Source organism: Ruditapes philippinarum, unplaced genomic scaffold (genome assembly GCF_026571515.1).
Source record: "Ruditapes philippinarum isolate M1 unplaced genomic scaffold, ASM2657151v2 ctg8932_1_1_1_1, whole genome shotgun sequence".
Classification (NCBI taxonomy): Eukaryota; Metazoa; Mollusca; class Bivalvia; order Venerida; family Veneridae; genus Ruditapes; species Ruditapes philippinarum.
In genome coordinates, this window is record NW_026860645.1 from 64070 (window position 1) to 90564 (window position 26495).

A 26495-nucleotide genomic window follows, 5' to 3' on the forward strand; every position below is an offset into this window, starting at 1 on the left:
AAAGACCTTGATAACTTATTTATAGTGTCTAGAAGTCTATTTTAAGAAACTTATACTTAAAAATCCAGTGAATAGCCTAAAATCATAAAGCTTGAAGACCTTTCATAAATCAACTGGTATACTTAAAATTGACAAGTATGCATAGATAATATATAAATATGCTTGGTATTAAATTGATAATCAATATTTATGCAGTTTTGAGTGAAATTTAAGCATTGCAAACGTTTTTCATTTTGGTGTCAATATTTACAATAAAATTGATTAGTCCTGGGGAATGGCCAAGTGATCGAATGATCATGAATTTTGTACACAAATTATTGGCCCAGAACTACATCCAATTTTACAAAAAATTAATGTTTTCAAGTGTTTTTAAGTGTCACTCAAGAATGATTTTAAGTAATCTTCATAGAAATATGTCTTGTTGTGCAAAATAAATCATTCTTAATAGAATCATCAGGACATTTTACCATGGGGCATATAGTTGTATGTTTGTCCATCCTTCCTCCACTCTTTCTGTCTCTGTGTTTCACTTACTTACATTATCTCATAGAATATCTTAGAAATTTATTATACCCCCACAAACGAAGTTTAGGGGGGGTATATAGGAGTCAGCTTGTCGGTCGGTCGGTCGGTTGGTCGGTCGGTCCGTCCGTCGGTCGGTCCACATCATGGTTTCCGGACAATAACTAGAGTTTGGAATGAGGTATTGTAATCAAACTTGGTATATAGCAACCTTATGTGGAAACTCCGGTTGGTATTGCATTTGGACCCCCTGGGGTCAAGGTCAAGGTCACCGTTATTAAAAATAGAAAAATGGTTTCCGGACAATAACTAGAGTTAGGAATGAGATATTGTTATCAAACTTTGCGTATAGCAAGCTTATATGAAGACCTGGGTTGGTATTGCATTTAGGCCCCCTGGGGTCAAGGTCAAGGTCACCGTTACTAAAAATAGAAAAATGGTTTCTGGACAATAACTTTAGTTTGGAATGAGAGATTGTAATCAAACTTGGTGTATAGCAAGCTTATATGAAGACCTGGGTTAGTATTGTATTTGGACCCCCTGGGGTCAAGATCAAGGTCACCGTTACTAAAAATAGAAAAATGGTTTCCGGACAATAACTAGAGTTAAGAATGATATATTGTTATCAAACTTGGTATATAGCAACCTTATGTGGAAACTCTGGTTGGTATAGCATTTGGACCCCCTGGGGTCAAGGTCACCGTTACTAAAAATAGAAAAATGGTTTCCGGACAATAACTAGAGTTACGAATGAGATATTGTTATTAAACTTGGTGTTTAGCAAGCTTATATGAAGACCTGGGTTGGTATTGCATTTGGACCCCCTGGGGTCAAGATCAAGGTCACCATTCCTAAAAATAGAAAAATGGTTTCCGGACAATAACTAGAGATAGGAATGAGATATTGTAATCAAACTTTGTGAAAAGCAAGCTTATTTGGAGACCCCAGTTTGGATTACAATTAATTAAAATATTTCTTTGTACACAGTTGATAGTTTGTGTTGAAATTTTTCTTCAGACTACTTATTTTTCAAAAAGTTGCTGGTGGGGGTATTAATCACCTTCAGTGATAGGTCTAGTTAAATTTGTATTTCACATTGACCTCTGTTCTTTATAAGGGTTTCAGGTCAAGGTCAGGACCTCTGTTCTTTATAAGGGTTTCAGGTCAAGGTCAAGAAATTTATTGTATTGACCTCTGTTCTTTAAAAGGGTTTCAGGTCAAGGTCAAGAAATTTATTGTATTGACCTCTGTTCTTTAAAAGGGTTTCAGGTCAAGGTCAAGAAATTTATTGTTTTGACCTCTGTTCTTTAAAAGGGTTTCAGGTCAAGGTCAAGAAATTTATTGTATTGACCTCTGTTCTTTAAAAGGGTTTCAGGTCACTGAGACTATAAATAGATTATAACTGCTTTTCCTCCTAATTAATCATTTATTTTTTATGCATATTTCATATAACTATAGTCAAAGGTTGGAAAATGATATTTTTTTATCATAACTTCCTCTTTTTTTACTTTATACAACAGAGTCCTATGAAAAGTCTCTTATGAAAATTTGTTTAAAATCATGCAAATATACAAAAAAAATCCATACTTGCACTGGTCAGCTTTTTGGCTTGCAGCCACGGCTGCAAGCCATTTCATCTGGAAAACTTGTTCCGGTTAGGTGGTTTCCTGCTTACATCTGTTGGTGCATGATTGAACGGGAAACCAGCTGCAATCGTGCCAATCGCAACTTTTCGGCCTTTTCCGTCAGTCTTCGGATTAATGATAATAGCCGATGTAGTTCCGATTGCAATCGTGACAATTCGGGCGATTCCGTCATACTGCGAAGTAATATTACGGAAATCTAAGCTATTTTAGTTACTTCGGTAATCCCAGTTTGTGTATATAAATAGGATTTTTCTATTTTTACTTGATTTATCGGTTTTTAAACCGTAATAAATTATAAACGAAATTGTTCCGTTTCATTTGTTTTTCAAGACGCAAAAGTTAGTTTCTTTTATAATTGTTTTTTGTCTGTATTAGTTTTATACAATAGAGGATGGTGACTGTAGTATTATTCCGTCTTCAAAGGGTGGTCCTGCTTACCAAATCACGCACGATCGAGTTATATTTAGATCTACTGAACGCAATTCAACTTCTTGGTGAGGTAATCTAAAAATAGCCCATGCATATCATTAACCTTGCCACGTGCTGATCTATGTATCATAGTTGATACATGCTTATTAATTGTACCACGTAACGAAGTATTTTTTAGTGCATTTACTTGTCTATAAAGCAAAGGAATGATTTTCGCTGGCGAAAAAGGGGAAATGAGATGTGCACACTTGTTTTCCTTCAGTATCACGTTAATATTTTTACGATTGATCATTTTCTTTATTAGTTTTATACAATAGAGAATAGATCTAAATCGTTTTGACAAAAAAAATTTCGGTTTTCCAAAAAAAACAAAAAAAAAACTAAATAAACCCTTTATGATATACAAATACCGTAATTCAAAAAAAAATGTGATAATAAATTGAGACCCAAAAAAACCCCCAATTTTAAAGGGTTGGGATGAAGGCACAACTGTGCAAGCCTTTCCTTTTAAAAGGAAACTTTATTAGCTTTATACTTTACCAAATCAGCAATTTAGCAACAATAGTTCCAAAAATCAAGAGGGTATGGCCTCTTTCTAATAAAGAGGAAAACCCTAACTTTAGTCATTTTCTTCCATTAGAGAAGGTCTACATGTTCTACATAGAAAAAAGTGGGATCTGAGGGAAGAATGTAACTCTTGTATTACATTTATGGAATTCTTAGAATGGTCCCAGGCCTTATTAAAATTCATTTACAGTTCTAGCTGCAAACTTTTAATGAAGAACTAGAAAGAAAATTAAATGTCCTGTAGAAAAAAATTTGCGACTCATTTCTCACTTAATACTTATTTACTTCATACATGTATTTATTTACAGTTAAACTTCGTTCGCTCGAACTCGGATCGCTCGAATACCTCCCTTCGCTCGAACTCATCGCCCAGTCCCGGCAAAATTCCTATATAATATATGTTGTTCTACCTCGGATCGCTCGAACACCGATCGCTCGAACTCTCGAACCTGATCTCTAGTCCCTTCGGCAGAAATATAGTGAAAATCACACCTTTTTGGTCGAACACAAAAAAAGACAAGTCGGTATGTCCTAAATAAATGACTGTCGGCGCCACATGTTTTTAACACCTCGTGATCGTGACAAAGGTAATAAAGGTTAATTGATACAAAAAAGAGGTGTTGTAACCGATTTATTTGTATGATAATATTTGTTGATTTTGCCGTTTTATGGTAACGATAAAAAGAAAAAAACTTGTGAAATAAGTGAAATATGCATGCCAATAAAGAATGACGTTTACCCGGACGGCTTTAATTACAACCGTGGGTTATCTAAAGTGATATCTATTTATAGAATGATACTTGTATGTGTGTTTATTTTAGTAAATGACTACAAATAGATGCTGCTGTAAATGTTTTAATAAATATTTCATTAATTTTATTTTTAAAATTAAATTCATCCCATTATAAACATATAAATATATTTTATACATTGTTCAACAAGATTGGTGTAATTGCCCAATCGAACTCAACCAATAACAATATGCATGAATATAGATGAACACAGCGTACCGTTAATACTTAATTTAAACACTGGGATAATAATTCTACATATGAAATATTCGACGAATAGATATACTAACAAACAATTATATTGACGCATTTATCATTCGACCGATGTAAGCTAGGAAAACCTTTAGGCATATGATCAACGTAATAATAGTTCAACCACGGTTGGCTCGAACTACCGATCTCTCGAACAAATTTGCACAGGCCCTCCGAGTTCGAGCGAACGAAGTTCGACTGTATATTGTTATAAAGGTATATATACTTATTGTTATTGTGATATTATGTATGTATTTATAAACTTTGATATCAGTGACAGATTTGATGTCATAAATCACTGATTATCATTGTTTATAGACATAATTATCATACTATAATTATCTTATCAAATTTTTGAAGTGCGATTTAACTAGTGATGGAAATCGGATGAAATTTGTCCCAATCGATCATCGGTTCAATCGGATGGGACATAATCGATAACTTTCCGATTAAAGTCGCGTTAAAAAAAAATAGGGAAGAAACATTATTTCCCAAGGAACTTGATTTTATTTTGTAACATGAACTTTATTTAGCACTTTTCAACACAGTTTTAACCCTACTTAGTTATTATTTTACGAAATAGATTTAATTTTCCAATGGATGTCAAATAATAACATTCACATCACATAATATATTTATTTACTATTGTTTACATCACGTATTGATCTTATTCAACTCAAAATTGTCTCTGAGATATTTTTTTTGCGATCGGCAAGGTGTTCCTAAAAGAAAATTACCGCCAGAATTAATTCGTTTTGATACTTTAAACATTTTCGACGACGTCGCGGAACAATTTTTTGTGAATCGATTATTGTCGTTTTACATAACAGTAACTGATTATCAGCGACTTGCGACAATCGGAACATCACTAGATTTAACAGTGTGCACTTAAGTACATATCATATGTACCTGTAATTTCCCTAGATATTAAAAGTATTCAGATTCCTTGACCTTATAGGGTTTTCATTGTTAACAGATTGGGGATCCATATCATTGGCTGAAATGCTCTTAAAATCGATTGTATTTTAGCCTGTTGATTAAAATAATCCCCCTTCACCCTTGGTTAAATCAGTTTGTTTTCATTGGCAAATCTGTAAGCTCAGATAAAATGAAAACCCTGACCTTATCACGCCAAAGGTCTTTGAACTTTTCGATCTTCAAATTTGGGCAAAACCATTCATCATTTTGAGGGAAATTTTCAACATAACTTTAATTGATTGAGTAGCAAAAAGTACAGACCATGGCATGGTTATATTCATTTGCCAACAGCTTCTATAATTATGTTAAATTGATTATGATTGCATTTAATAATTATGTTGAAATTAACTTTTCCGTTTTTTTCTTCTTTTTTTTGTTTGTCTATAAAAAAACAAAAAACAATTGGTTAAAGTAATATAATGGAGTCACCAAAATAATGAATATTTACTTGAGCTTGATTAAATTGTAATCTTATGCACCAAAACAGCTCTAGTTCCCGGGCTTCCAAAACTTTATAAGCTGCTTTTTTTAACATATTTTTCTTTTGTCTGCTTTGGCATTAAAGTCTTGAATCAGACCTTACCAGAATAAGACACAGTCACAGCATAAAAATGGGTACATATGCACTGAAGACCTTAAGCTTGAACTGCTCCAATACATTATTGCTAATAGGAAAAAAAATTCAGAATAGAAAAAAAACCCCTTGAAAATGAAATCCAATTTTCTAATTAATATCCATTTCAGGAACTCTATCAAAAATGGCATGTGGCCCACAAAACTATGGAATTTGGAGGTTCTGATTGGCCTGCTATCCATATTGCTGGTCACTGATTGGTCTATGGCTCAGCCAATCACAGCCAAGCTTCACTGGATAGAGGAGTGCTTACATATACCGCAAGGTAATTTTGAATTTTCCTTATACATTATACATGTATTAATTTTGTCTGTAAAGTGTTTTAAGTCTCTTACTTTTAAGTACTTCCATAGGGAGCACTCTTATTGGTATCATATGTTGGATCAAGCTTCTATGGTAATTGATTTTTAGACAGTTCAAAGTACCTGGCAGCATACATATTGGTATTCATATATTAATTATATATGTATACAGGCCTTGCAAAATCAATAGGTATTATTATGCCTCACTATTTTTGTAATGTTAATTTCCCATCAGAATTCTTTTCTTACTGTAAATTCAAACTTAAATTGCAATTTTGTATGTTCTAATATTTAAAAGAACATAGAATTTAAAGGAGGTTTAAAATTAATATTCAAAATTAAAGTGCAATTTTGTATGTTCTATACAAAATAATACTGAATTTGGTAGGTATATTGCCATATTTTCACTTGGTTAACAAAGTACATACTTATACATTTTATTTTATGTCAAATCAAGAACATAACCAAATTGGTTGGTATAGCAACATGTATTTATGGATGACCTTTGATCTTTGATTTATTCTATTTTACAGACTGGCCATTGATAGTGAGAAGTTTACTTACATCATGTATAGCTGGGTTTGTGTTCTTCATTATACTGTTATATATACGAAGATATACTCTTAGAATTCTTCTGTCGTACAGAGGCTGGATGTGTAAGTTTTTTACGTCTTTCATTTGAGTACGCTGTCCAACTAGCTTAAACTAAGATAATTGCTCGTTTATGCAGGGTTTTCATTTTTATATGAGGCAACATAATGATTATGTACCGCTGAAAACAAACCAATTTGGCCATGGTTAAAAGGGATATTTTAATCTACACGCTGAAAATTCAACTGATTTTAACCGCATTTCATCTGATGGTATGGATCATCCAATCTGATTAAAGTTCAGATCTTCTTATTTCTTTTTATGTAGATCTGATGACGACCGTATATGTTTTGCCTTCTTTATAACTTTTCAAACCAGTTTTTACATAGGCATTAGAAGAAGTATCGAATTACCACTAAGTGGAAGTTAAACAAATTGTTGATTTTTTGTTAGAAAAAAAGATATTTGATGTAATTTTTAACAAATTAACTTGTAATAATAGTGTCAATTTTAATGGGCAAGATTGTTCTGCCAGTTTACCTGTGGGCTATATGGACAAAGCCATGTTTGTTCTTGAAATAGTGAAAAATTGCCTACTCATTATTGGTTTTCCCCAGGGTTAAAATTAGAAACCACATCTATTGTAAGAAATTTAGGAGGTGAAATAACTTTGTAACAATATATATTACAGATGAGCAGCCTAAGACTCAGGCATTTTCTACGTTGGTTTGGGGGCTGATGGTAAAGTTAGTGAGTGGCAGTCACCCATCACTGTATGGATGTCAACAGAGTTTACCAAAGTATGTGGAAATCATGATAATTTTTCATTCATTTAATAATGGTGTTTTAAACTTCTTATTCTTGGAAAGTAATCATTGTTACACATTTTTGTTTGTAATAATAACATAATTTATTTATTTTATTTTTTTTTCTCCTAACTTAATAAGATAAATCTTATTTATTATTATTTATGCTAGATTTTTTTCGTAATAACATTTTGTTTTGTGTGTGTGTGTGTGTTTTTTTTTGTGTTTTTTTTTGGCTTATTTCTCAAATAAATATTGACGTGTAAATAATTTTGGGAATCAATTAAACAAGCTTTGTTTTATGATGGAATTCTTATTTAGGGGTCTATTTAAAGGGACTCCACTGAGGTTTTTGACATGATGGGACCGAAAATTTTTTTTCAGATAAATGTACCATTTGATGTAGGTTTAGACCACTAATCTTTGAGCAAAATTTCAGATCATTTGCACACTTCATTTTTCCAGAATAATTATTCAAATTGTAAAAATGATGACCCAAAATGAAAAGCAATTAAACACTTTTCACTCAAATCGTGCTAAGAAAAGCATAAAAATATGATTTTCAATTTATTTCTGGGTATATTTTTTAACTATCTTTGCATATATTTCTGTTTAAAGTGCCTCAGCTCATTTATGTAAGAAATTCAAATGTTATGTTTTTAGACTTTTAAACCTCAGTGGAGTCCCTTTAAAATATGTTTATATGGGATATGATATGTATATCAGATTGTGTTACAATTATAATAAATCATAACATTATTTATATTATATTTATGTTATATTTCATAATCATGTTCTCACCTTAGTGCAGAAACAGATTAACTCCTATTAAATTTAGAAGAGTTAAACCATTATTGCACTATAAGGTGACAATATTGGTTCAGTAAAAATGACAGGTTTTTGTGAAAAAATAATTGTTTTTGCTTAAAATATAATTGTTTTTGCTGAAAATATAATTGTTTTTGCTGAAAAAATGATTGGTTTAGTGAAAAAAAAAAATTGTTTTTGCTGAAAAAAGATGTTTTTTTGTAAAAAAATAAGGTTCGTTTTTATAAAAAATTATATTCTGGTAGTCCATTGCGTTTTTTATGGAAAAGGTTGAATAAAACAATATAACACTTCCCAGTGACTCACATATTATGTTATTCAACTCGTTCAATAATTTATTATTGAAGCTACCATTAATCAATTTCCTGTATGTATAAAATATACCATATTGGGTTATGTTTATTTACTTTTTTTCTTTTCCAATAATCAAGTTCATTTTACCTTATATAGTTTAACCAAGAAATGTCTTACTGTATTATAATTGAGTAATTATTCAACAAGCACATTTTTTCTAAGTTTTATTTTTGTTTCACATTAGCTGAAGTTAAAATCTTATCCAAAATATAGATTTAAATAATTAATTCAACAAAATCACACAAAAAGTTGCTTACTACTTAAATGACAGCCTGAAGGACTCAAGTTCAAGTGTCAAGGACTTGTTTCTACAATAATGCTTTAAACTCTTAATGCATCATACGAAGATTTTAAAGATATCTTGAGTTTTATCTCTTTTTGCATACATTTAAACCCTATTACATTAACAATATCATATGAAAATAAAATTTATAAATTCTGAAAATAGGAAGGACTATCATTATAATTTGACATTATAAGCCCCAGAGCAGTTATTTTACTTTGAGGTTTTATTGACAGTAAAACTGCATTCTATATATTTATAACTTTAGTGTCAACTTTGGTCTATACACATATTTAAAAATGTTAGACTACAATTTTAAAGGTCCATTTTGTTCAAGAAATGCTTTATTTTCATGATTTAAAAGTTTTATTTTTGGTGTCTTGTTAATATTTCTTGAGTAGTTACTCACTTGCCAATTACCTGGACTGTTGTTTACTTCTGTTGATTTTTTCATCATTATTACAAACATTATATTCATCATCATCATTATCATCATTATTAGTGTTATCATCATAAACAAGGACATCATTATCACCATCATCATCTGTGTGATCATCATAAACAATGACATCACCATCATCATCAGTTTTATCATCATAAACAATGACATCATCATCACCATCATCATCAGTGTTATCATCATTAACAATTCCATCGTAATCATCATCATCACCATCATCATCAGTGTTATCATCATAAACAATTCCATCGTAATCATCATCATCATCACCATCATCAGTGTGATCATCATAATCAATGCCATCATCATCATCATCATCATCATAAGTGATATTTTTAATACTATTCCTATCACACACAACTGATGTGAATAACATTTTAATATGATATCATAATGGTAGTTATATGTTATTTCAGCATTACTTACTTTTGGGTGTTTTTTTTTTTTTTTTTTCAGGCAGCCGGTCCCCAACTTGAAACAAACCTTAAAAAGTCTCATACAATCACTGAAACCTCTGTATGGGGAACACTCAGAAATCATTCAAGATCTCAAGAAAGAATCCAAAGAATTCCAGAAAACCCTCGGACCAAAGTTACAGAGAATTTTATACCTAAAGTCATGGTGGGCACAAAACTATGTGACCGATTTTTGGTAAGGAAGAATCTAACTTTTCTTGATTCAGGAAGTTATATCCTTTCGAAGTTTAGTTCAGTAGAACAGTTAGGCCGACCTTCTTGGAACTGCATGTTTGTAACATCAATTTTCATTGGTTAATCATGTCATTTGTAACATCAATTTTCATTGGTTAATCGTGACATTTATGTTTAAGTATATAAATGGCACAATTCCTTGATTTTTTAACAAAAAATTAATATAACTGCATGAATTGATTCATGAATGTATATAGTTTATATTACCTCGGGATTATCCTATGAACAGTGATATTACTAAAGTGTAGTATTATAAACATGAACAGAATAGTTATAAAGTATATAAATCTATATATCTACTGACTGTATGTAACAAAATTAATATTTGAATTTTGAAAAAAATAATAATTTCAAAATACAATGTACCTGTATAAAAGAAATGTGCTAAAATATCACCTTTGAGGGCATAAATTGCAAGAAATTTGGATTTGAATCCACTAGTCTGGTCGGACTACCAGATTGGAATATTCACTAGCCCAGAAGACATTTCACTAGCACGATTCATTTGTTTAAAACGTTTGTTTATATTGCCTCTGAAAATAGAGTAGCCTTGTAGGGCTTGTTACTGTGAAAAGTTGGTAGCCCGAGGGGAAATTTAGTAGTCGGGGATTATCGGACTACTGCTAATTTCGAACACTGTGAGGGTGAGTCAATAATGCACAAAATCATTGCAATGGTTGAAATCCCTACTGAAACAGTCATCGAATTTAGCACTGGCCCAGTGTTAATTAGTTCGAGCCAGTGTTAATTTTAAGAAAATTTAGTTAAATATACATGTATAGTAGAATAAATTCAAAACTGGAATTCGGGCCAGTAAATTCATAATCTTAAATTCATTGACTGCTAAAAATAGTAGCAAAATAATTTGTTCCAAAACATTTTAATTCTGTTAACATACAATATTCATGTGTGTTGAATAACAAGGCATTTTATGTAAGGACTCTTTCCATAATAAACCATAAGATTAAAGTATACAGTATATAAAGATATTTCATGAGATAAAAGTTTTATACACTTAAAGCTAAGATGTTAATAAGGAGATTTAAGAGGATGTTCTTTAAGAATGAAAAAATATATGTAAAGTATTTGTATATTATTAAAATATTTCCTGGATAGCATGAGGAAGTAGAGATCAGTCGGTGTATTAGGTTTGTTCTTGGAATATATTAATGATATGACTATACACCATACACATAGTTAAAGTCCGCCAAAGTTTGTCTTCCAATGACATCGCTCTATTTTGTTTAAATTTTTTTGCCGAAATATTTACCATACAGTGCTGTAACTCAACTGTATGTTTTAAATTTATATGTTAAACGAGTCAATTTAATGGATTCCGCCTATTTACATAATGTACTTGATTTGAATGTGCGGGGCTAACTGTAAGTCGATAATAGTTCACTTTGTTTGCTTGAAAATTAATTTCTTAAAACTCTGTATATATAACTTATAACCTATTCATATAGAGGATATTTGTTTGTTGAAATATATTTCACTGAGTGGATACCAGATGCAATATTTTTACAAGTGGCATAGCCACAAGTGAAAATATAATAGCTGGTGTTCACAAGTGAAATAAATAGAAAAAAATAATAAGATAAATTGATAAAATAACAATATGGTCATAATAAAAAAAAAGTTTCAAAAATGTTTCTGTTCTTTTTTACTTGCAGGGAGAAGTATGTATTATTGATAGGGAGAAGTCCTTTACCAATAAACAGTAAAGAAAATATAATCAGATAAATTGATAAAATAACAATATGGTAATAATATAGAAGTTTCAAAAATGTTTCTGTTCTTTTTACTTGCAGGGAAAAGTATGTATATTTGATGGGGAGAAGTCCTTTACCAATAAATAGTAATTATTATATAATGGACCAAAGTTATGGTCAACCTACAACCAATCAGGTAGCCAGGTAAGCATTAAATATGTACATTCATTGGTTTAAACATATTTATTCAAGCTCAATTGCAAAAAAAAAAGTTCTTGCAACTTATAATAATCACTTCCAAGTCTGCTTCCTGTAACCAACCAGTACTGGTGTCCCATATGAAGAAGACCCAAGTAGAGCTAGAACCCATGATGATGATGATCCTTGGGTTGAGAGGCAGACACCTTAACTGCTAGGCCACTGTTCCACTGTACCCCTAAATTTGTGTAATGGATTGCCCTGCTCTGGAACAGTCCATTTCAAAGGGTTTTTATATCAAAATATATAACTACATTTTGACATGATGTCATTTGTGTTATATACAAAAAAGGTTAAATGTTAGCATTACACTTTAAGCTTGTTAACAATAAATGACTCTTTTAATCTGGACTCTTTTAATCTGTCAATCTTTCTTATTATATGCCCGAAAGGGCATATTATGTTATACCCCCTGGCGTCCGTCTGTCTGTACGTCCGTCCGTCCGTTAGCAATTTGGTTTCCGGAGCACAACTTAAGTTCCATTTGGCCCACAATGTTCAAACTTCATAGGATGATTGTCCATATTGGGTAGAAGACCCCTATTGATTGTGGGGTCAAAAAGTCAAAGGTCAAGGTCACTATGACCTTAAAACTGAAAACAGTTTCCAGAGCATAACTTAAGTTCCATTCGACCCACAATGTTCAAACTTCATAGGATGATTGTCCATATTGTGTAGAAGACCCCTATTGATTTTTGGGTCTCAAGGTCAAAGGTCAAGGTCACTATTACCTTGATACTGAAAACAGTTTCCGGAGCATAATTTAAGTCCAATTGGCCCACAATGTTCTAACTTCATAGGATGATTGTTCATATTAAGTAGAAGACCCCTATTGATTTTGGGGTCAAAAGGTCAAAGGTCAAGGTCACTATTACCTTAAAACTGAAAACAGTTTCCGGAGCATAACTTGAGTTCCATTCCACTCACAATGTTCAAACTTCATAGGATGATTGTCCATATAAGGTAGAAGACCCCTATTGATTTTGGGGTCACAAGGTCAAAGGTCAAGGTCACTATTATTTTGATACTGAAAACAGTTTCCGGAGCATAACTTAAGTTTCATTTGACCCACAATGTTCAAACTTCATAGGATGATTGTCCATATTGGGTAGAAGACCCCTATTGATTTTGGGGTCAAAAAGTCAAGGGTCAAGGTCACTATATCCTTAAAACTGAAAACAGTTTCCAGAGCATGACTTAAGTTCCATGAGGCCCACAATATTCAAGCTTCATAGGATGATTGTCCATATTGGGCAAAAGACTCCTATTGATTTTGGGGTCACTAGGTCAAAGGTCAAGGTCACAATTACCTTAAAACCAAAAACAGTTTCCGGAGCATAACGTAAATTCCATTTGGCCCACTATATTCAAACTTCATAGGATGATTGTCCATATTGGGTAGAAGACCCCTATTGATTTTGGGGTTACAATGTCAAAGTCACTTTTACCTTAATACTGAAAACAGTTTCTAGAGCATAATTAAAGTTCCAATTGGCCCACAATATTCAAACTTCTTAGGATGATTGTCCATATAAGGTAGAAGACCCCTATTGATTTTGGGGTCACAAGGTCAAAGGTTAAGGTCATTATTAATAACTTAAGTATTAATCAACCTACAGCTGTAAAATTTTATAGGATGAACAGCTAATTCCCATGTCTTACAAATGCTTAAAAAAAAAACACTTTCGGGCATATGATGCTCCGCCTAGCGGTGCTCTTGTCTTAAATATGTGATAAATAGAATATTATATATTGTGTAGATTAAATTCTACATTTATTGAACTCATTGAATAAAACAATATCATGCTCGCCATGTCAGATGCTTGCATTGCATTATTTTATTCGACAGAGTAAATTTTTAATGGGCAAGATTGTTTTGCCAGTTTACCTGAAACCCCATGGACAATGGGAAAGTTTTGTTCTTTAAAACATGAAAAATTTTCCAACTCCCGTATTGGTTTTCCCAAAGGTTTTAAAAAAAAAAAAACCCAAAACTTTTTTAAAAAATAAAAGGGAAAGGGTTGCCAATAATTTGGGTTCCCTTTAAAAAAACCCAGAGAAAGGGTGATTTTCCCATGGGGGATGTCAGAAACCTTAAAACGTAGGTTATTTTTGGAGCTGAATTAATGATATTGGGGCTCATTTAATATTTTCCCCTATGATTTTACTTTTAAATTTTTAGGGGAGCTAATGTGATTTTTAAACCCTTTTATGGGTGGGTAAAAACAGAAAAAAAGACAGAGGGAAAAAATTTGGAACCCCCCTTTTCTTTTTACAAAACCCCCTATACCTGTCCCGTAAAGGGGCAGTACGAACGAGCATTTTCTACAACGAGGGTACCAGGCGAGGAAATGGACACTCTTGTGCATTACGAATCATCAGAATCAAAGGTAAACATAAAAATTGTTGTTGTTGTTTTTTTTGTTATGAGGAATAAAGGCTTAACCCTTTCGCTGCCAGAGGGTTATTTTTTATTGATCACCTATTTGCCAGAGGGTTTTCTAAGAAATTACTATATTATTAATTAATATAATCATTATTATTTGATTTAGTATTATAATAATTATATATGTTTCCAAATCTGTGAGTATAATAATAATTATTGTCGATGGTATAATTTCCTTTATAATTATTATTATTTTATTATTATTATTAATTTATTATTATTACTATTATTATTATAGAAACGGCTAAAGCCGTCCATATGGCAAATACGCCGAAAATAACAGGGACGGCTTAAGCCGTCCCTATGGCAGTGAAAGGGTTAATAAAGGCGTTTTTATCGATTGACAAGAATGGTGAAAATTTTAAATTTCACAAGAAATTTCCCAAATTGTGATGATTTAGAACTTAACCTGCCAGCATTAAAATATAAATAGATTTCTATACGTATCAATGAAATATTCAGAGTGATATCCAGGATTTTCATTATTAACCGATTGGCGATCCAAACCATCGGTTAAAATGCTGTTAAAATAGGTTGTATTTTCAGCCTGTTTATTTAATTATCACCCTTGACCCTTGGCAAAATCGGTTGTTTCCTTTGGAGCATCTATTGCTTCAGATAAAAATGAAAACCCTGCATATCTAGTTTGATGCTGCCATTTTCAATGTAATTCAATGATAACAGACAGGGTATTTCGATAACGGAACAATCGCAAGGTTTCAACTTAATAATAATCGTCAAGGGATTCCATGTGAAAACAGAAGCGTGCATGAAATACCAAAAGACTCCTTTACAATGGAAAAATTATCGATATTTTGAACCAAATTCCCCATTTTTATAGGCTTTGCCTAATGTCATATTATTATTATATTTAAAAAATGTTGTCCAAGAATACTGAATGCTTGTTTATTGATGAATTTTTCAGTTTGTTATAGTAAACAGGAAAGGAATATTTTATAAGTTAGACATGTATGATAGTAACAGAAAACTAGTCACACCAGCAAACCTTCAAAAACAACTACACTGGATCATGCAAGATGCTGAAAAACATATAGGTATGCCTCTCTTGAATAAAAAAAAGTAGAATGGTTCTCATTTTATTGTGAAATTTATTCAAAGAGGTTTTCATATTATTTTCAGAAAATAGAATGGTTCTCATTTTGATTTTGTTTTTTCAAGTAGAATGGTTCTCATTTTATTGTGAAAAATAACTGGAACAGTTTACATATTATTTTTCAGAAAGTAGAATGGTTCTCATCTTGTCTTTAAAAAGAAACTAGAATGGTTATCATTTTATTGTGAAAAATAACTGAAAGTTTCCATATTAATTAAGAAAAAAGAGTGGTTCTCATTTTTTTTTTGAAGTAGAATGGTTATCATTTTATTGTGAAAAATACTATTCTGTATCTGTTATTTACAGAGTCATACAGCGAATCAGAGAGAAGTCTACCAGCATTGACAGGCGTGGAGAGGAACGAATGGGCGGCTGTGAGAAAACAGTATTTCAGTGACGGCATTAACGCAGAATCTCTGGCAATGATGGAGAAATCTTTATTTCATGTAATTTCGTTAAACCTTACAATGCTAAATACAGTAGAAATTCCATGAGTCGAACTTCGATAAGTTGACATTCTCGATATACCAAAATAACATGAAAGTTTTCTTTTTTTTCCTTTATATATTCTTTATAAAAGCATAAACATGAAAAGAAATTTTATTTGTTGAAATTTTTGATGTGTTGAAGTTTTTTCATGGTCCGTATAGAATAAATCAAGTACAATTTACGATGAATAAGTCGTACTCAAGTTTTTACGTAAGTCCCTGCAATTTCGACTTACCAAAGTTCTACTGTATCTTAAATGGACTTGTCCATCTTCTAGCCTGGACACAATCATTCAGTTGTTTGCTTATTTGTATATAAAAAAATATGTAAGATTTTATATATCTTCAAATGGAACACATAAAGTGTTTGTACATGTAGTAATAAAGTTAGAGTCAAATGGTTATGCTTCATCAATTAACCATAGCATTTATAAAAAAATTAGTAGTCTTTTAATTTTGTGTGTCATTTTCTCGAAGGAATAATGTAAACATATTTCTTTTGTATCGGTATTATGGAACATTTTCTTATTGAATTCAAATATTTACTTTGTATTCTAAATGCAGCAGACTTACAGCTTCACTAATAAAATTAACTTAGAAGACTTTAAATTTGTAAATTCCATATTAATTTTGTCATGTACTTTATGATTTAAGCAGTTGATTTATTTCATTTGCAGTTACTTCTAAGCGACGAAGTAAATGAAGATTTCTCCTCTCGAGCCAAGCATTTATTTTTTGCTGATGGTAAATCTATATGGTTTGATAAATCATTCACAATAATTGTGTCCCGTGATGGTAGATTTGGCATAAATGGTGAACATTCCTGGGCCGACGCTCCTGTTATTGGTCATATTCTGGAACACAATTTAACATATGAGTAAGTCATCTTATATTTATATTTTCACATTTCACATCATTCATAACCATTTATCTGCTGGAACTTAAAGTTCCTTAAGTTTGTGCCAACAGTATACAGCCTGCCCAGTCGAGACCCCCTTACAGTCTGGACCAGGCTGCTTCATTTTTAACATTGACTTTTTGAAAGAAAAAAGAGCAATTGCTACAGTCATACTGTGGTTCGCATTTGCTGTCCAAAAACTTTAACATTGGTCATAATGTTTTTATTTCTCAGTAGATTGCACTTCATATTTGATCAAAACAACCTTTTAGACAAGTCAAATATTTAAGTTGACAAGACTTATCTTGACCTTCACTCATGAATGTCTTTGACTTTGAAGGTCAAATGTTTAACTTGACTTTAATTCATAAATAACTTTGACCTTAAAGGTCAATTTAACTTGACCTTAATTCATAAATTACTTTGACCTTTAAGGTCAAATGTTTAAATTTTGGGTGGATTTTTGCTATATTTGCCTCTAACTTTATTTTCAAATGGATTGTCTTTATATTTGGACACAACAATTCTTAATGTAGACCAAATTGATGATGACCTTGACTAAATAATGACAATTGACCTTAAAGGTCAAACTATTGAATTTTATTTATAAATGGAATGTCTTCATACTTGAGCACATCTACCTTAAGGACAATGTATTAAAGAAGATCATACTTAACTTGACATTGACCTATAAATAACTTTGACCTTGAAGGTCTTATTATTGCAATTTCACAGCTTTTTTTGCTAAAATTGACTAAAATTTTGTTAGTTATAAGCATACAGAAGAAATTGTACTTAGATTTCATTTAACTTTACTTTAACCTTAAATTGACCTTGTCTGGCAAAATCAAGTTATCTAAAGTTGCATAAATTATCATTACTTTGTTATTTATTTGCTGACTTTATATTTGGACAAAAGAAATACAAATGACTAAATGGACCTGCCAAATTATTCTGATATGACCTTGACCTTTAATTAACCTTGACTGTCAAGATCAAATTATTGAAATTTACTTAATTTGTCATATTTTATTATTTATTTACAGATACGTTTTATACTTTGACAAAAAGAGCACATATGGCTTGATGATTTATTCAAATGTGACCTTAACCTTTGAATGACCTTGACCATCAAGGTCAAATATGAAATTTGAGTTATATTTTGTTCAAGACAGTTAAATGTATTCTAGGAGTATTCTTTGCTGCAATATTCTTTCTTCAATGTGTTTGCCTATAAAAGTAAGAAAAAGTTGAGCATGGTCCCTGTCTGGCGTCGGCTCTTGTTGTATTTTAAAAAAGATATCCTGTAAGCTTCAAATGGATAGGCAAAATATTAAGTCAAGCAAATCCATTACAAAAGTACAGCAGATGAATGGTTAAGATTAGTTCATACAAATTTATTTTAGTTTGCTTGTATTAGAAGCTTTGAGCTTATTGAAACACTCTAGAATCGGTTCCTGGAAGTAACCAGTACTAAGTATAAGTGTAAAGTTTCTTGCTCACAGAAACAATGGCTTGACCCTGACCCGGTTTAAACCCATGCAGCCGGCAATACTAGTCAGAGCCGTTAACCACTCGGCCACTCCACCACTCATTGTGGTGAAGATACAATGAAAATTTGAAATTACTTTTATTAAAGAATAGGTTCTGTTATAAATTTTTTGTCATCTGAAGACAGAAGGCAGGTACAATTGTTATTATATAAAAAGAATATTTTGAAATAATGCTAAATATGTCATAGTGTCACTGTATATTTTATTCTGAACAAAGGCTACATATTGTGATTCCGTTGGATGATTCTGTACAAGGCCTTCATAATCTGATTCCATTCTTTACATGGGCCACATGCAATGTATTTTAATCCAATTCCATACATGGGCTTCATATTTAAATTCTTTTCTGTGTTCTGTACTTAGGATGCATACTTTATTTTCATTCTGTATATTTGCTACTTATTGTAGTTTTATTTTGTACATGGGCTACATACATATTTTTAGTTCATTCTGTTCATGTACTGCTGCTACTGCATAATTTGATTTTATTCCAAACATGGGCTACATAATGATACTCCCACCTCATTGGGTGAAGGGGGCTATATTAGTATTACTTTTGTCACCTTAGTTGGTCAGGCAGGCAAACATTGGGTCTGTCCGTCTGTTTCCATTGTGTGTGCTCTATAAATCCTATAACCCTTGAAGGATTTTTTTTTCAAACTTGGCTCAGATGTTCACCTTAGCAAGGTGATGTGCAGAATCCATGGTACTGCTGTCCTTGTTCAAGGTCACCCTTGGAGGTCAAAGGTAAAAAAATTCATGTCTGCACTATTAATCCTTTATCCATTGAAGAATGTTTTTCAAAGTTTGCCCAGTTTTTCACCTGATCAAGGCAATGTGTTGAATCCAGTTCACTGCTGTGCCAGCCCAAGGTCACTCTTAGGGGTCAAAGGTCAAAAATCAGAAATTTCATGTCTGCACTATGAATTCTATACCCCTCGAAGGATTTTCTTTAAGCTTGATTTAAATGCTCAACTAAACAAGGTGATGTGCTGTACCCTTGCAAATACTGTGCAAGTTCAAGGTCAATGTAACCCTTAAAGGTCAAAATATATGGGCTACTTAAATTTGTTTATAGATTACTAGAGGGAAGTCAGCCATTTGTGTTTGGAAAGATGGCAGTCATTTGTTTATAGATAGATGTAAGCCATCTGTTTTATGATGGATGTCCGCCATTTGTGTTTGGAATGATGGCAACCATTTGTTTATAGATAGATGTTAGCCAAATGTTAATATAGAGGGAGGGAAGTCAGCCATTTGTGTTTGGAATGATGGCAGCCATTTGTTTATAGATAGATGTTAGCCAAATGTTAATGGAGGGAAGTCAGCCATTTGTGTTTGGAATGATGGCAGCCATTTGTTTATAGATAGATGTTAGCCATATGTTAATAGAGGGGTGTCAGCCATTTGTTTATAGATAGATGTAAGCCATCTGTTTTAAGATGGATGTCTGCCATTTGTGTTTGGAATGATGGCAACCATTTGTTTATAGATAGATGTTAGCCAAATGTTTATAGAGGGAAATCAGCCATTTGTTTATATAGATAGATGTTTGCCATATGTTTATAGAGGGATGTCAGCCATTTATGTATGGAAAGTTGGCAGTCATTTATTAATAGATAGAAGTCAGCCATTTGTTTATAGAGGGATGTCAGCCATTTGTGTTTGGAAAGATGGCAGCCATTTGTTTATAGATAGATGTTAGCCATATGTTTATAGAGGGAAATCAGCCATTTGTTTATATAGATAGATGTTTGCCATATGTTTATAGAGGGATGGCAGCCATTTATGTATGGAAAGTTGGCAGTCATTTATTAATAGATAGAAGTCAGCCATTTGTTTATAGAGGGATGTCAGCCATTTGTGTTTGGAAAGATGGCAGCCATTTGTTTTTAGATAGATGTTAGCCATATGTTAATAGAGTGGTGTGAGCCATTTGTTTATAGAGAGAAAGAAGGCAGCCATCTGTTCTAGAAAGATGGAACTCAGTGAATTTCTTTGATATATGTCGATCTTTATAGAGCAGAATAGTTTTCAGGACATCATTTGAAGTATAATCATTCCTTTCCTTATTTGGTCTAGTGCCCAGTCTGGTGAAAAAATGGAAATAGTGTGAAGCATGTTACAATAATTGTGTTTTCTAAAATAATATTGTAGAAAAATTATATATCTATATTTATTTACCTTACTAGAGCAGTCACTGGGTTAATATCTCAACCTATTGACCTGAAGGACTGTGACCTTGACAATCTGCATGATTCTAAAAATAGCTCAGATAGTGCATTAAGTAGACCTGCAAGACTAATTTGGGAAATACCAGAAAATCTAACCAGGAGTATCAGCATGGCTCATAAAAAAGTGATACAGGTATATATAAAGAGGTCAAAGGGCAACTTGCTGTGTAACCTTAGTAACCACTCTAGTTTTGCATGCCTTAGTAATTAATCACATAGTTTGAAATGCATAAATTGTTAACCAGTGTAGTTTTTCTTGCTTTTATGGTTAACCAGTATAGGTTTGCTTGCTGATGGTTAACCGTTTTAGTTTTTCTTACTTTTATGGTTACCAGTCTAGTTTTTCATGCTTCAAAATTGGTAACAAGTCTAATTTTTCTTGCTTTTATGGTTAACCAGTATAGTTTCTCAGACTTAAATGGTTAACCATTCCACTTTAGTGTGTTTTATTAGATAACCACTTTAGTTTGCTGTGCTTTAATAGTTAACCAGTGTAGTTTTCATGCTTATATGGATAAACAGTCTAGTTTTTCATGCTTTCATCATGTTAAGCAGTCTAGTTTTGCATGCTGATGGTTAACCATTTTAGTTTTTCATGCTTTAATGGTTATCAAGTCCAGTTTTTCATGCTTTTATAGTTAACCAGTCTAGTTTTTCATGCTTTGATGGGTAACAAATCTAGTTTTTCATGCTTTAGTGATTGTCTTTTCTAGCTCCTGTATTTAATACCTTTGGAGATACTTGCATGATATTTTAACATTGTATTGTTGTTTATATTCAACTAGTCAAATGTTATTTGCTACATTTGTACACAGTATGTCACTTTTTTTTTTCTGACACTGTTTTTGTATACTTAGTGCACTTTTTATGTCCCCCTAAATTAAGGGGCATATATGTTTTTTAGCATCAGTCTCTCCTTCTTTCTGTCTGTCCATCAGTACTTTGTTTTCAGTCCAAAACTTTGTCATTCAGTGATGGGTTTTTGAAATAATTTTGCAGAAATGGGTCCACACAAGAGTTTGGTCTTCAGCTCAGAGGTCAAGGTCACACTTGTATGTCAAAAGTTATGATATGATTTTTTTCTCATAAAATTGCTCACATAGTCATGTCCCATCAATAATTCTGTCTTTTCTATCAATAATTGTCTTTTCTATCAATAATTCTGTCTTTTCTATCAATAATTCTGTCTTTTCTATCAATAATTCTGTCTTTTCTATCAATAATTGTCTTTTCTATCAATAATTCTGTCTTTTCTATCAATAATTCTGTCTTTTCTATCAATAATTCTGTCTTTTCTATCAATAATTGTCTTTTCTATCAATAATTCTGTCTTTTCTATCAATAATTCTGTCTTTTCTATGTCTTTTCTATCAATAATTCTGTCTTTTCTATCAATAATTCTGTCTTTTCTATCAATTATTCTGTCTTTTCTATCAATTATTCTGTCTTTTCTATCAATTATTTTGTCTTTTCTATCATTAATTCTCTCTTTTCTATCAATAATTCTGTCTTTTCTGTCAATAATTCTATCTTTTCTTTTAATAATTCTATCTCTCCTGGATGGATTTTTAAATAACTTGGAATAAATGTATTAGTCATGATGATGATGTGTGGGCGCAAGTTTCTGGTCTCCAGCTTTAATGTAATGATCACATTTGTACACCAAAATTTAATTATGATTTGGAATAGATAGTTGTGTCTTATCTACATTTTGTCATTCATGGAGGTACATGTAGTTGTGTTTTGTCTGTATTTTGTCATTGATGGATGTATGTTTTAAGGTTGAGTGACATTTTTTTATATATTTTAGCTTTAGTGATCAAGTTTTGTATCTTTTAAGCTTGAGTAAATTTTTTTTTATGTTTAAGGGCTAGTGATCAATTTCCTATGTTTTGAGATTTTGTGACCATTTATTTTATTTTTCAAGCTTTAGTGATCATATTATTTTTTTTTTAACCTTCAGTGATCAATTATGATATGTTTTAAGCCAGAGTCATCATTTTAATATGCTTAAGCTTTAGTGATCAAATTTGTTTATGTTAAAAACTTTAGTGATCAATTATATGTTTTATGTTTTAAGCTTTTGTGATCAACTGACCATAATTATAGTCATGCAATAATTTTAAAATCATGAAAGAAAACAGGGAAAACAACACATGGATTGACAATATTTTTACATGATTTTTGAACTTCTTACATTACATAACATTTTTTTTTGGGGGGGGGGGGGGGGGGGGGGGGGGGGGTGGGGGGGGTTGATATACTGTATAGTTGCTTAAGTACCAGTTCTTTAATGCTTTTGCCATGTTTGCAGAATACTTAAAGGGAAAGACAAGGTTAGAATAAAAACTTGATTTCAGAAAAAGAATACTATAAATAATAAGTCTGCAAATTTTCTGCCGCCAAATAATAATATTAAACGAATGATAACAAAATTTAAATCGCTAAATCACCGATTTCTACAAATCAGTAAGCGCGGCCATGTTTGTGTATTGACCGTATAAAAACAGGTGCGCGTGATGTCATTTCCCCACATCTTTAGATTCATGATAAATCTAGTTGAATCGTAAGGAAATATTAATTAATGACCAGACAATTTAATTTTCACAGGAGGTGTAGAGGAGATTTTTTAAGATTCAAAATACGTAACAATATCAAAAAAAAATAAATAAATAAAGAAACGTACGGCTAGACAAAAGTTCTAGCCGTACGTGAGTCACGAACGACTAGCCAGGACACACTGTACGTATTGTCTAGCCGTACGGCACTTTTCAAAATTATATGGAAGTCAAACGTTATAAAATTGTTGATTTTCATGCTTATCATTTGTTGTTTTATTTGTATGAATTATTAAATCATTTTTGTTAATTTTAAGCACATGGATCGAATAAAAAATGATCGGAGTGGAATAAATAAATAAAAAGAACATTGAATGAAAAAAAAAAAAACGGTGAAATGCAAAAATAATTATATAATTTTCAAAACAGTAGATAAATATCGAACATAAAAGCACAGTCAATCAATTAATTAGCCTTGATTAAAACCTATCCAGGGACTGACAATAGAATTTTAGAATGCCTTTCACGGAACATACAAACTTTCCTTGATGGACAAACTTCTATACAGTACCGTCGGTAATTGTCGCAATTATCAAGAGCCTAACAACAATCATTTTCAGTGTTTGTTGTTTTTTATTTCATATAAAAGGTGTCGAAAATTAAACTTAATGAAACAAAAAAGGATTATTATCATAATTTTGTAAAGTATTTCAGTTGGTGTAAATGCAAGCAAAGGCTTTTTTTTTCTCGACATCTTGCGATGACAAAGATCGATATATATAGCGATCAAGGCGATTAATCTCTAAAAAGTTAACATCCAAAGACAATTAATGCTGTTTCTTGGTTAAAATCCTCGCTTAAAATCATAAAATAACATATGCATTTTCGACTTCCATAAAATTTTGAAAAGTGCCGTACGACTAGCCAATACAGCGTGTCCTTGCTAGTCGTACGTGACTCACGTACGGCTAAAACTTTTGGCTAGCCGTACGGGCCCGTACCCTAGCCACTTCCATTATAAAAACCCTACTAAAACGTGTTCTTAATAGTACATATAATTAAATTTTTGCAGTTTGATTCTGACTTTCAAATTTAAAGGTGTGAACACATGTTATAATTGATGTACACATTTTAAAAATATAAGCAACTCTTTTGAAAAGTAAATTGTTAACATGTCTGTCAATGTATGATGCTGCGCATCGTAATCGTAGCCTAATATTAACTGCAGGCAAATCATTTTTATTGGCTGCTCAAAAGTTTAATTTGCTTAATTTATTCACACAATTGCTGGTTCTTACTACTTATGTCTATTACTGCGCATTGTCCATTTTAATTGTTCCTAATTTGCACCAAATGCTCCTGTCACACTGTGTACTGACGATTTTTATTGCTCCTTGTATGCCTCTGTGTCGACAGACCTTTTGATCATGCACAATGTTGCCCTGATTGGTTAATCACCCTTGTCAAATATTCTAATGACGAAATAGACATCTATTTTTTTTACGCTTCATCAGTGAACTGAATGACCTTAGGGGGAATTAGGTTCCACACCTGTCAAATTATACTGTAGTAAATTACAGCACGTCATAAAATAGCAACACATTTTTTTCAGTTACCAATAATCATTTTAAATATTAAGTAGATTTATGATTTTTTGGATTAAATTTACCGTAGTAGAAATGCGTATCTGTCGGGGAAAGGAATTTGGTATGTAGATATATATTGGATTTAGTTGATATTTTACCTGGAAAAAAGATACATGACCGGCGATGTACCCTATTTGGACAGCTTGTCTAGCGAAAATTAAGTACAAAATAAAAGGATATATCGTCAATTTGAAGAAGTTTCTCATAGTGCCCAAATTAAATTTATGGTTTATCTTTGAAAATTAAGCAGTCATTGCTTAAATCATGTGGTGGGATCATCAGTAAGCTTTAATATCGGAGAAATAATAATAAATGTCGCGGCGTCTTCAATTAATTAATTAAAGCAATTCAGTTCCATATGATGTTTTCATAAATAATATATAATGTACGCAATAAAATTAATAAGTTCTTCATCAAGATATATTTCAGTTGTACCAGCGTGTACACCTATACCGGAAGTGGGTATTACACGTCACAATCTCGGTCTCGTCTGTCTCGCGAGAATGACAGAACGCCAAAATGGCGGCGCCCATGAACTTATTTCTCAAGTAAAAAATAGTGTCTTAAAACACGAATTTCTCTCTTATAGGGTTGATGTCAATAGGAAAACTGTCATGGTTCCTCTTTTTAAATGATGAATATTTATATTAGACAGACATCAATCCATCCATTCCTATTCCTTTAAGCAAATTTTTTGCTTGGCAGGAAATTTCAAATTTTCTTGTTTTATATTAACTTTAGTTTCTGATATGGCCAATTTTTGTTGCTATAGTTACAGGGCTTACTTAAAAGGAAGATTGGGAATCATTTACTCCTGATTTTGGCTTGTAACTTCCAAAATATAATATATTTTTTGTTCTTTACCTATATAATGTGGCTTTCAATGTCAGAGATTTTCAGTCTCTGACTTTCAAATTTTAAGACTTATAGGAACCCCTTTAAAAGCAATGTGAAAAGTTTGTTTTATTTAATCAGTTATGTTTGTCATGATGAGATGTTAATTGATATATCTTGTTAGTGAAACTAACAACTAACTAGATTCTTTTATATACTGGCTTAAAAAGTTAATAGTGTTGACGTCTGTTTACTTTCTCTGTTTTAAATTGATAAGTGGTGATTCTTAAAGGGTGCTCAATGTTTTGTGTGACCTGCATTACAGCTTTATTTGGGAGTAGTAAATATCCTGTAAATATAACTATTGTCCTAAGGCAAATATTTTTGAAGGGCAAGTTACATAACTCTTGATATTTTAAGAATTATTCCCCTTGATTTTTTAACCACATTTGTAAAATATGATATCATGTTGCTTGTCTGTGATAGAAGATACACAAGGCAAGTAACATAACTCTTGACATTTTAAAATTATTCCCCTTTAGTTATAACATTTGCAAGATTTGAAATCATTTAATTGGGCCATGATAAAAATTCAATTAAG

At 31.9% G+C, this 26495-nt stretch overlaps 1 protein-coding gene across 1 annotated transcript in view; it reads left to right on the top strand.

Moving 5' to 3' along the window:
* The window catches only part of LOC132712872 (carnitine O-palmitoyltransferase 1, muscle isoform-like), a 37371-nt gene that overhangs the window by 3375 nt on the left and 7501 nt on the right, over positions 1–26495 (top strand). Inside the window, exons 2-12 of the mRNA XM_060695311.1 lie at positions 5930–6084; positions 6655–6777; positions 7404–7512; positions 9900–10094; positions 11965–12070; positions 14427–14513; positions 15495–15624; positions 15990–16129; positions 16849–17048; positions 20815–20989; positions 21856–21908. Of these exons, the coding sequence (XP_060551294.1) occupies positions 5930–6084; positions 6655–6777; positions 7404–7512; positions 9900–10094; positions 11965–12070; positions 14427–14513; positions 15495–15624; positions 15990–16129; positions 16849–17048; positions 20815–20989; positions 21856–21908 (1473 nt within the window). The remainder of the gene's footprint in view (positions 1–5929; positions 6085–6654; positions 6778–7403; positions 7513–9899; positions 10095–11964; positions 12071–14426; positions 14514–15494; positions 15625–15989; positions 16130–16848; positions 17049–20814; positions 20990–21855; positions 21909–26495) is intronic.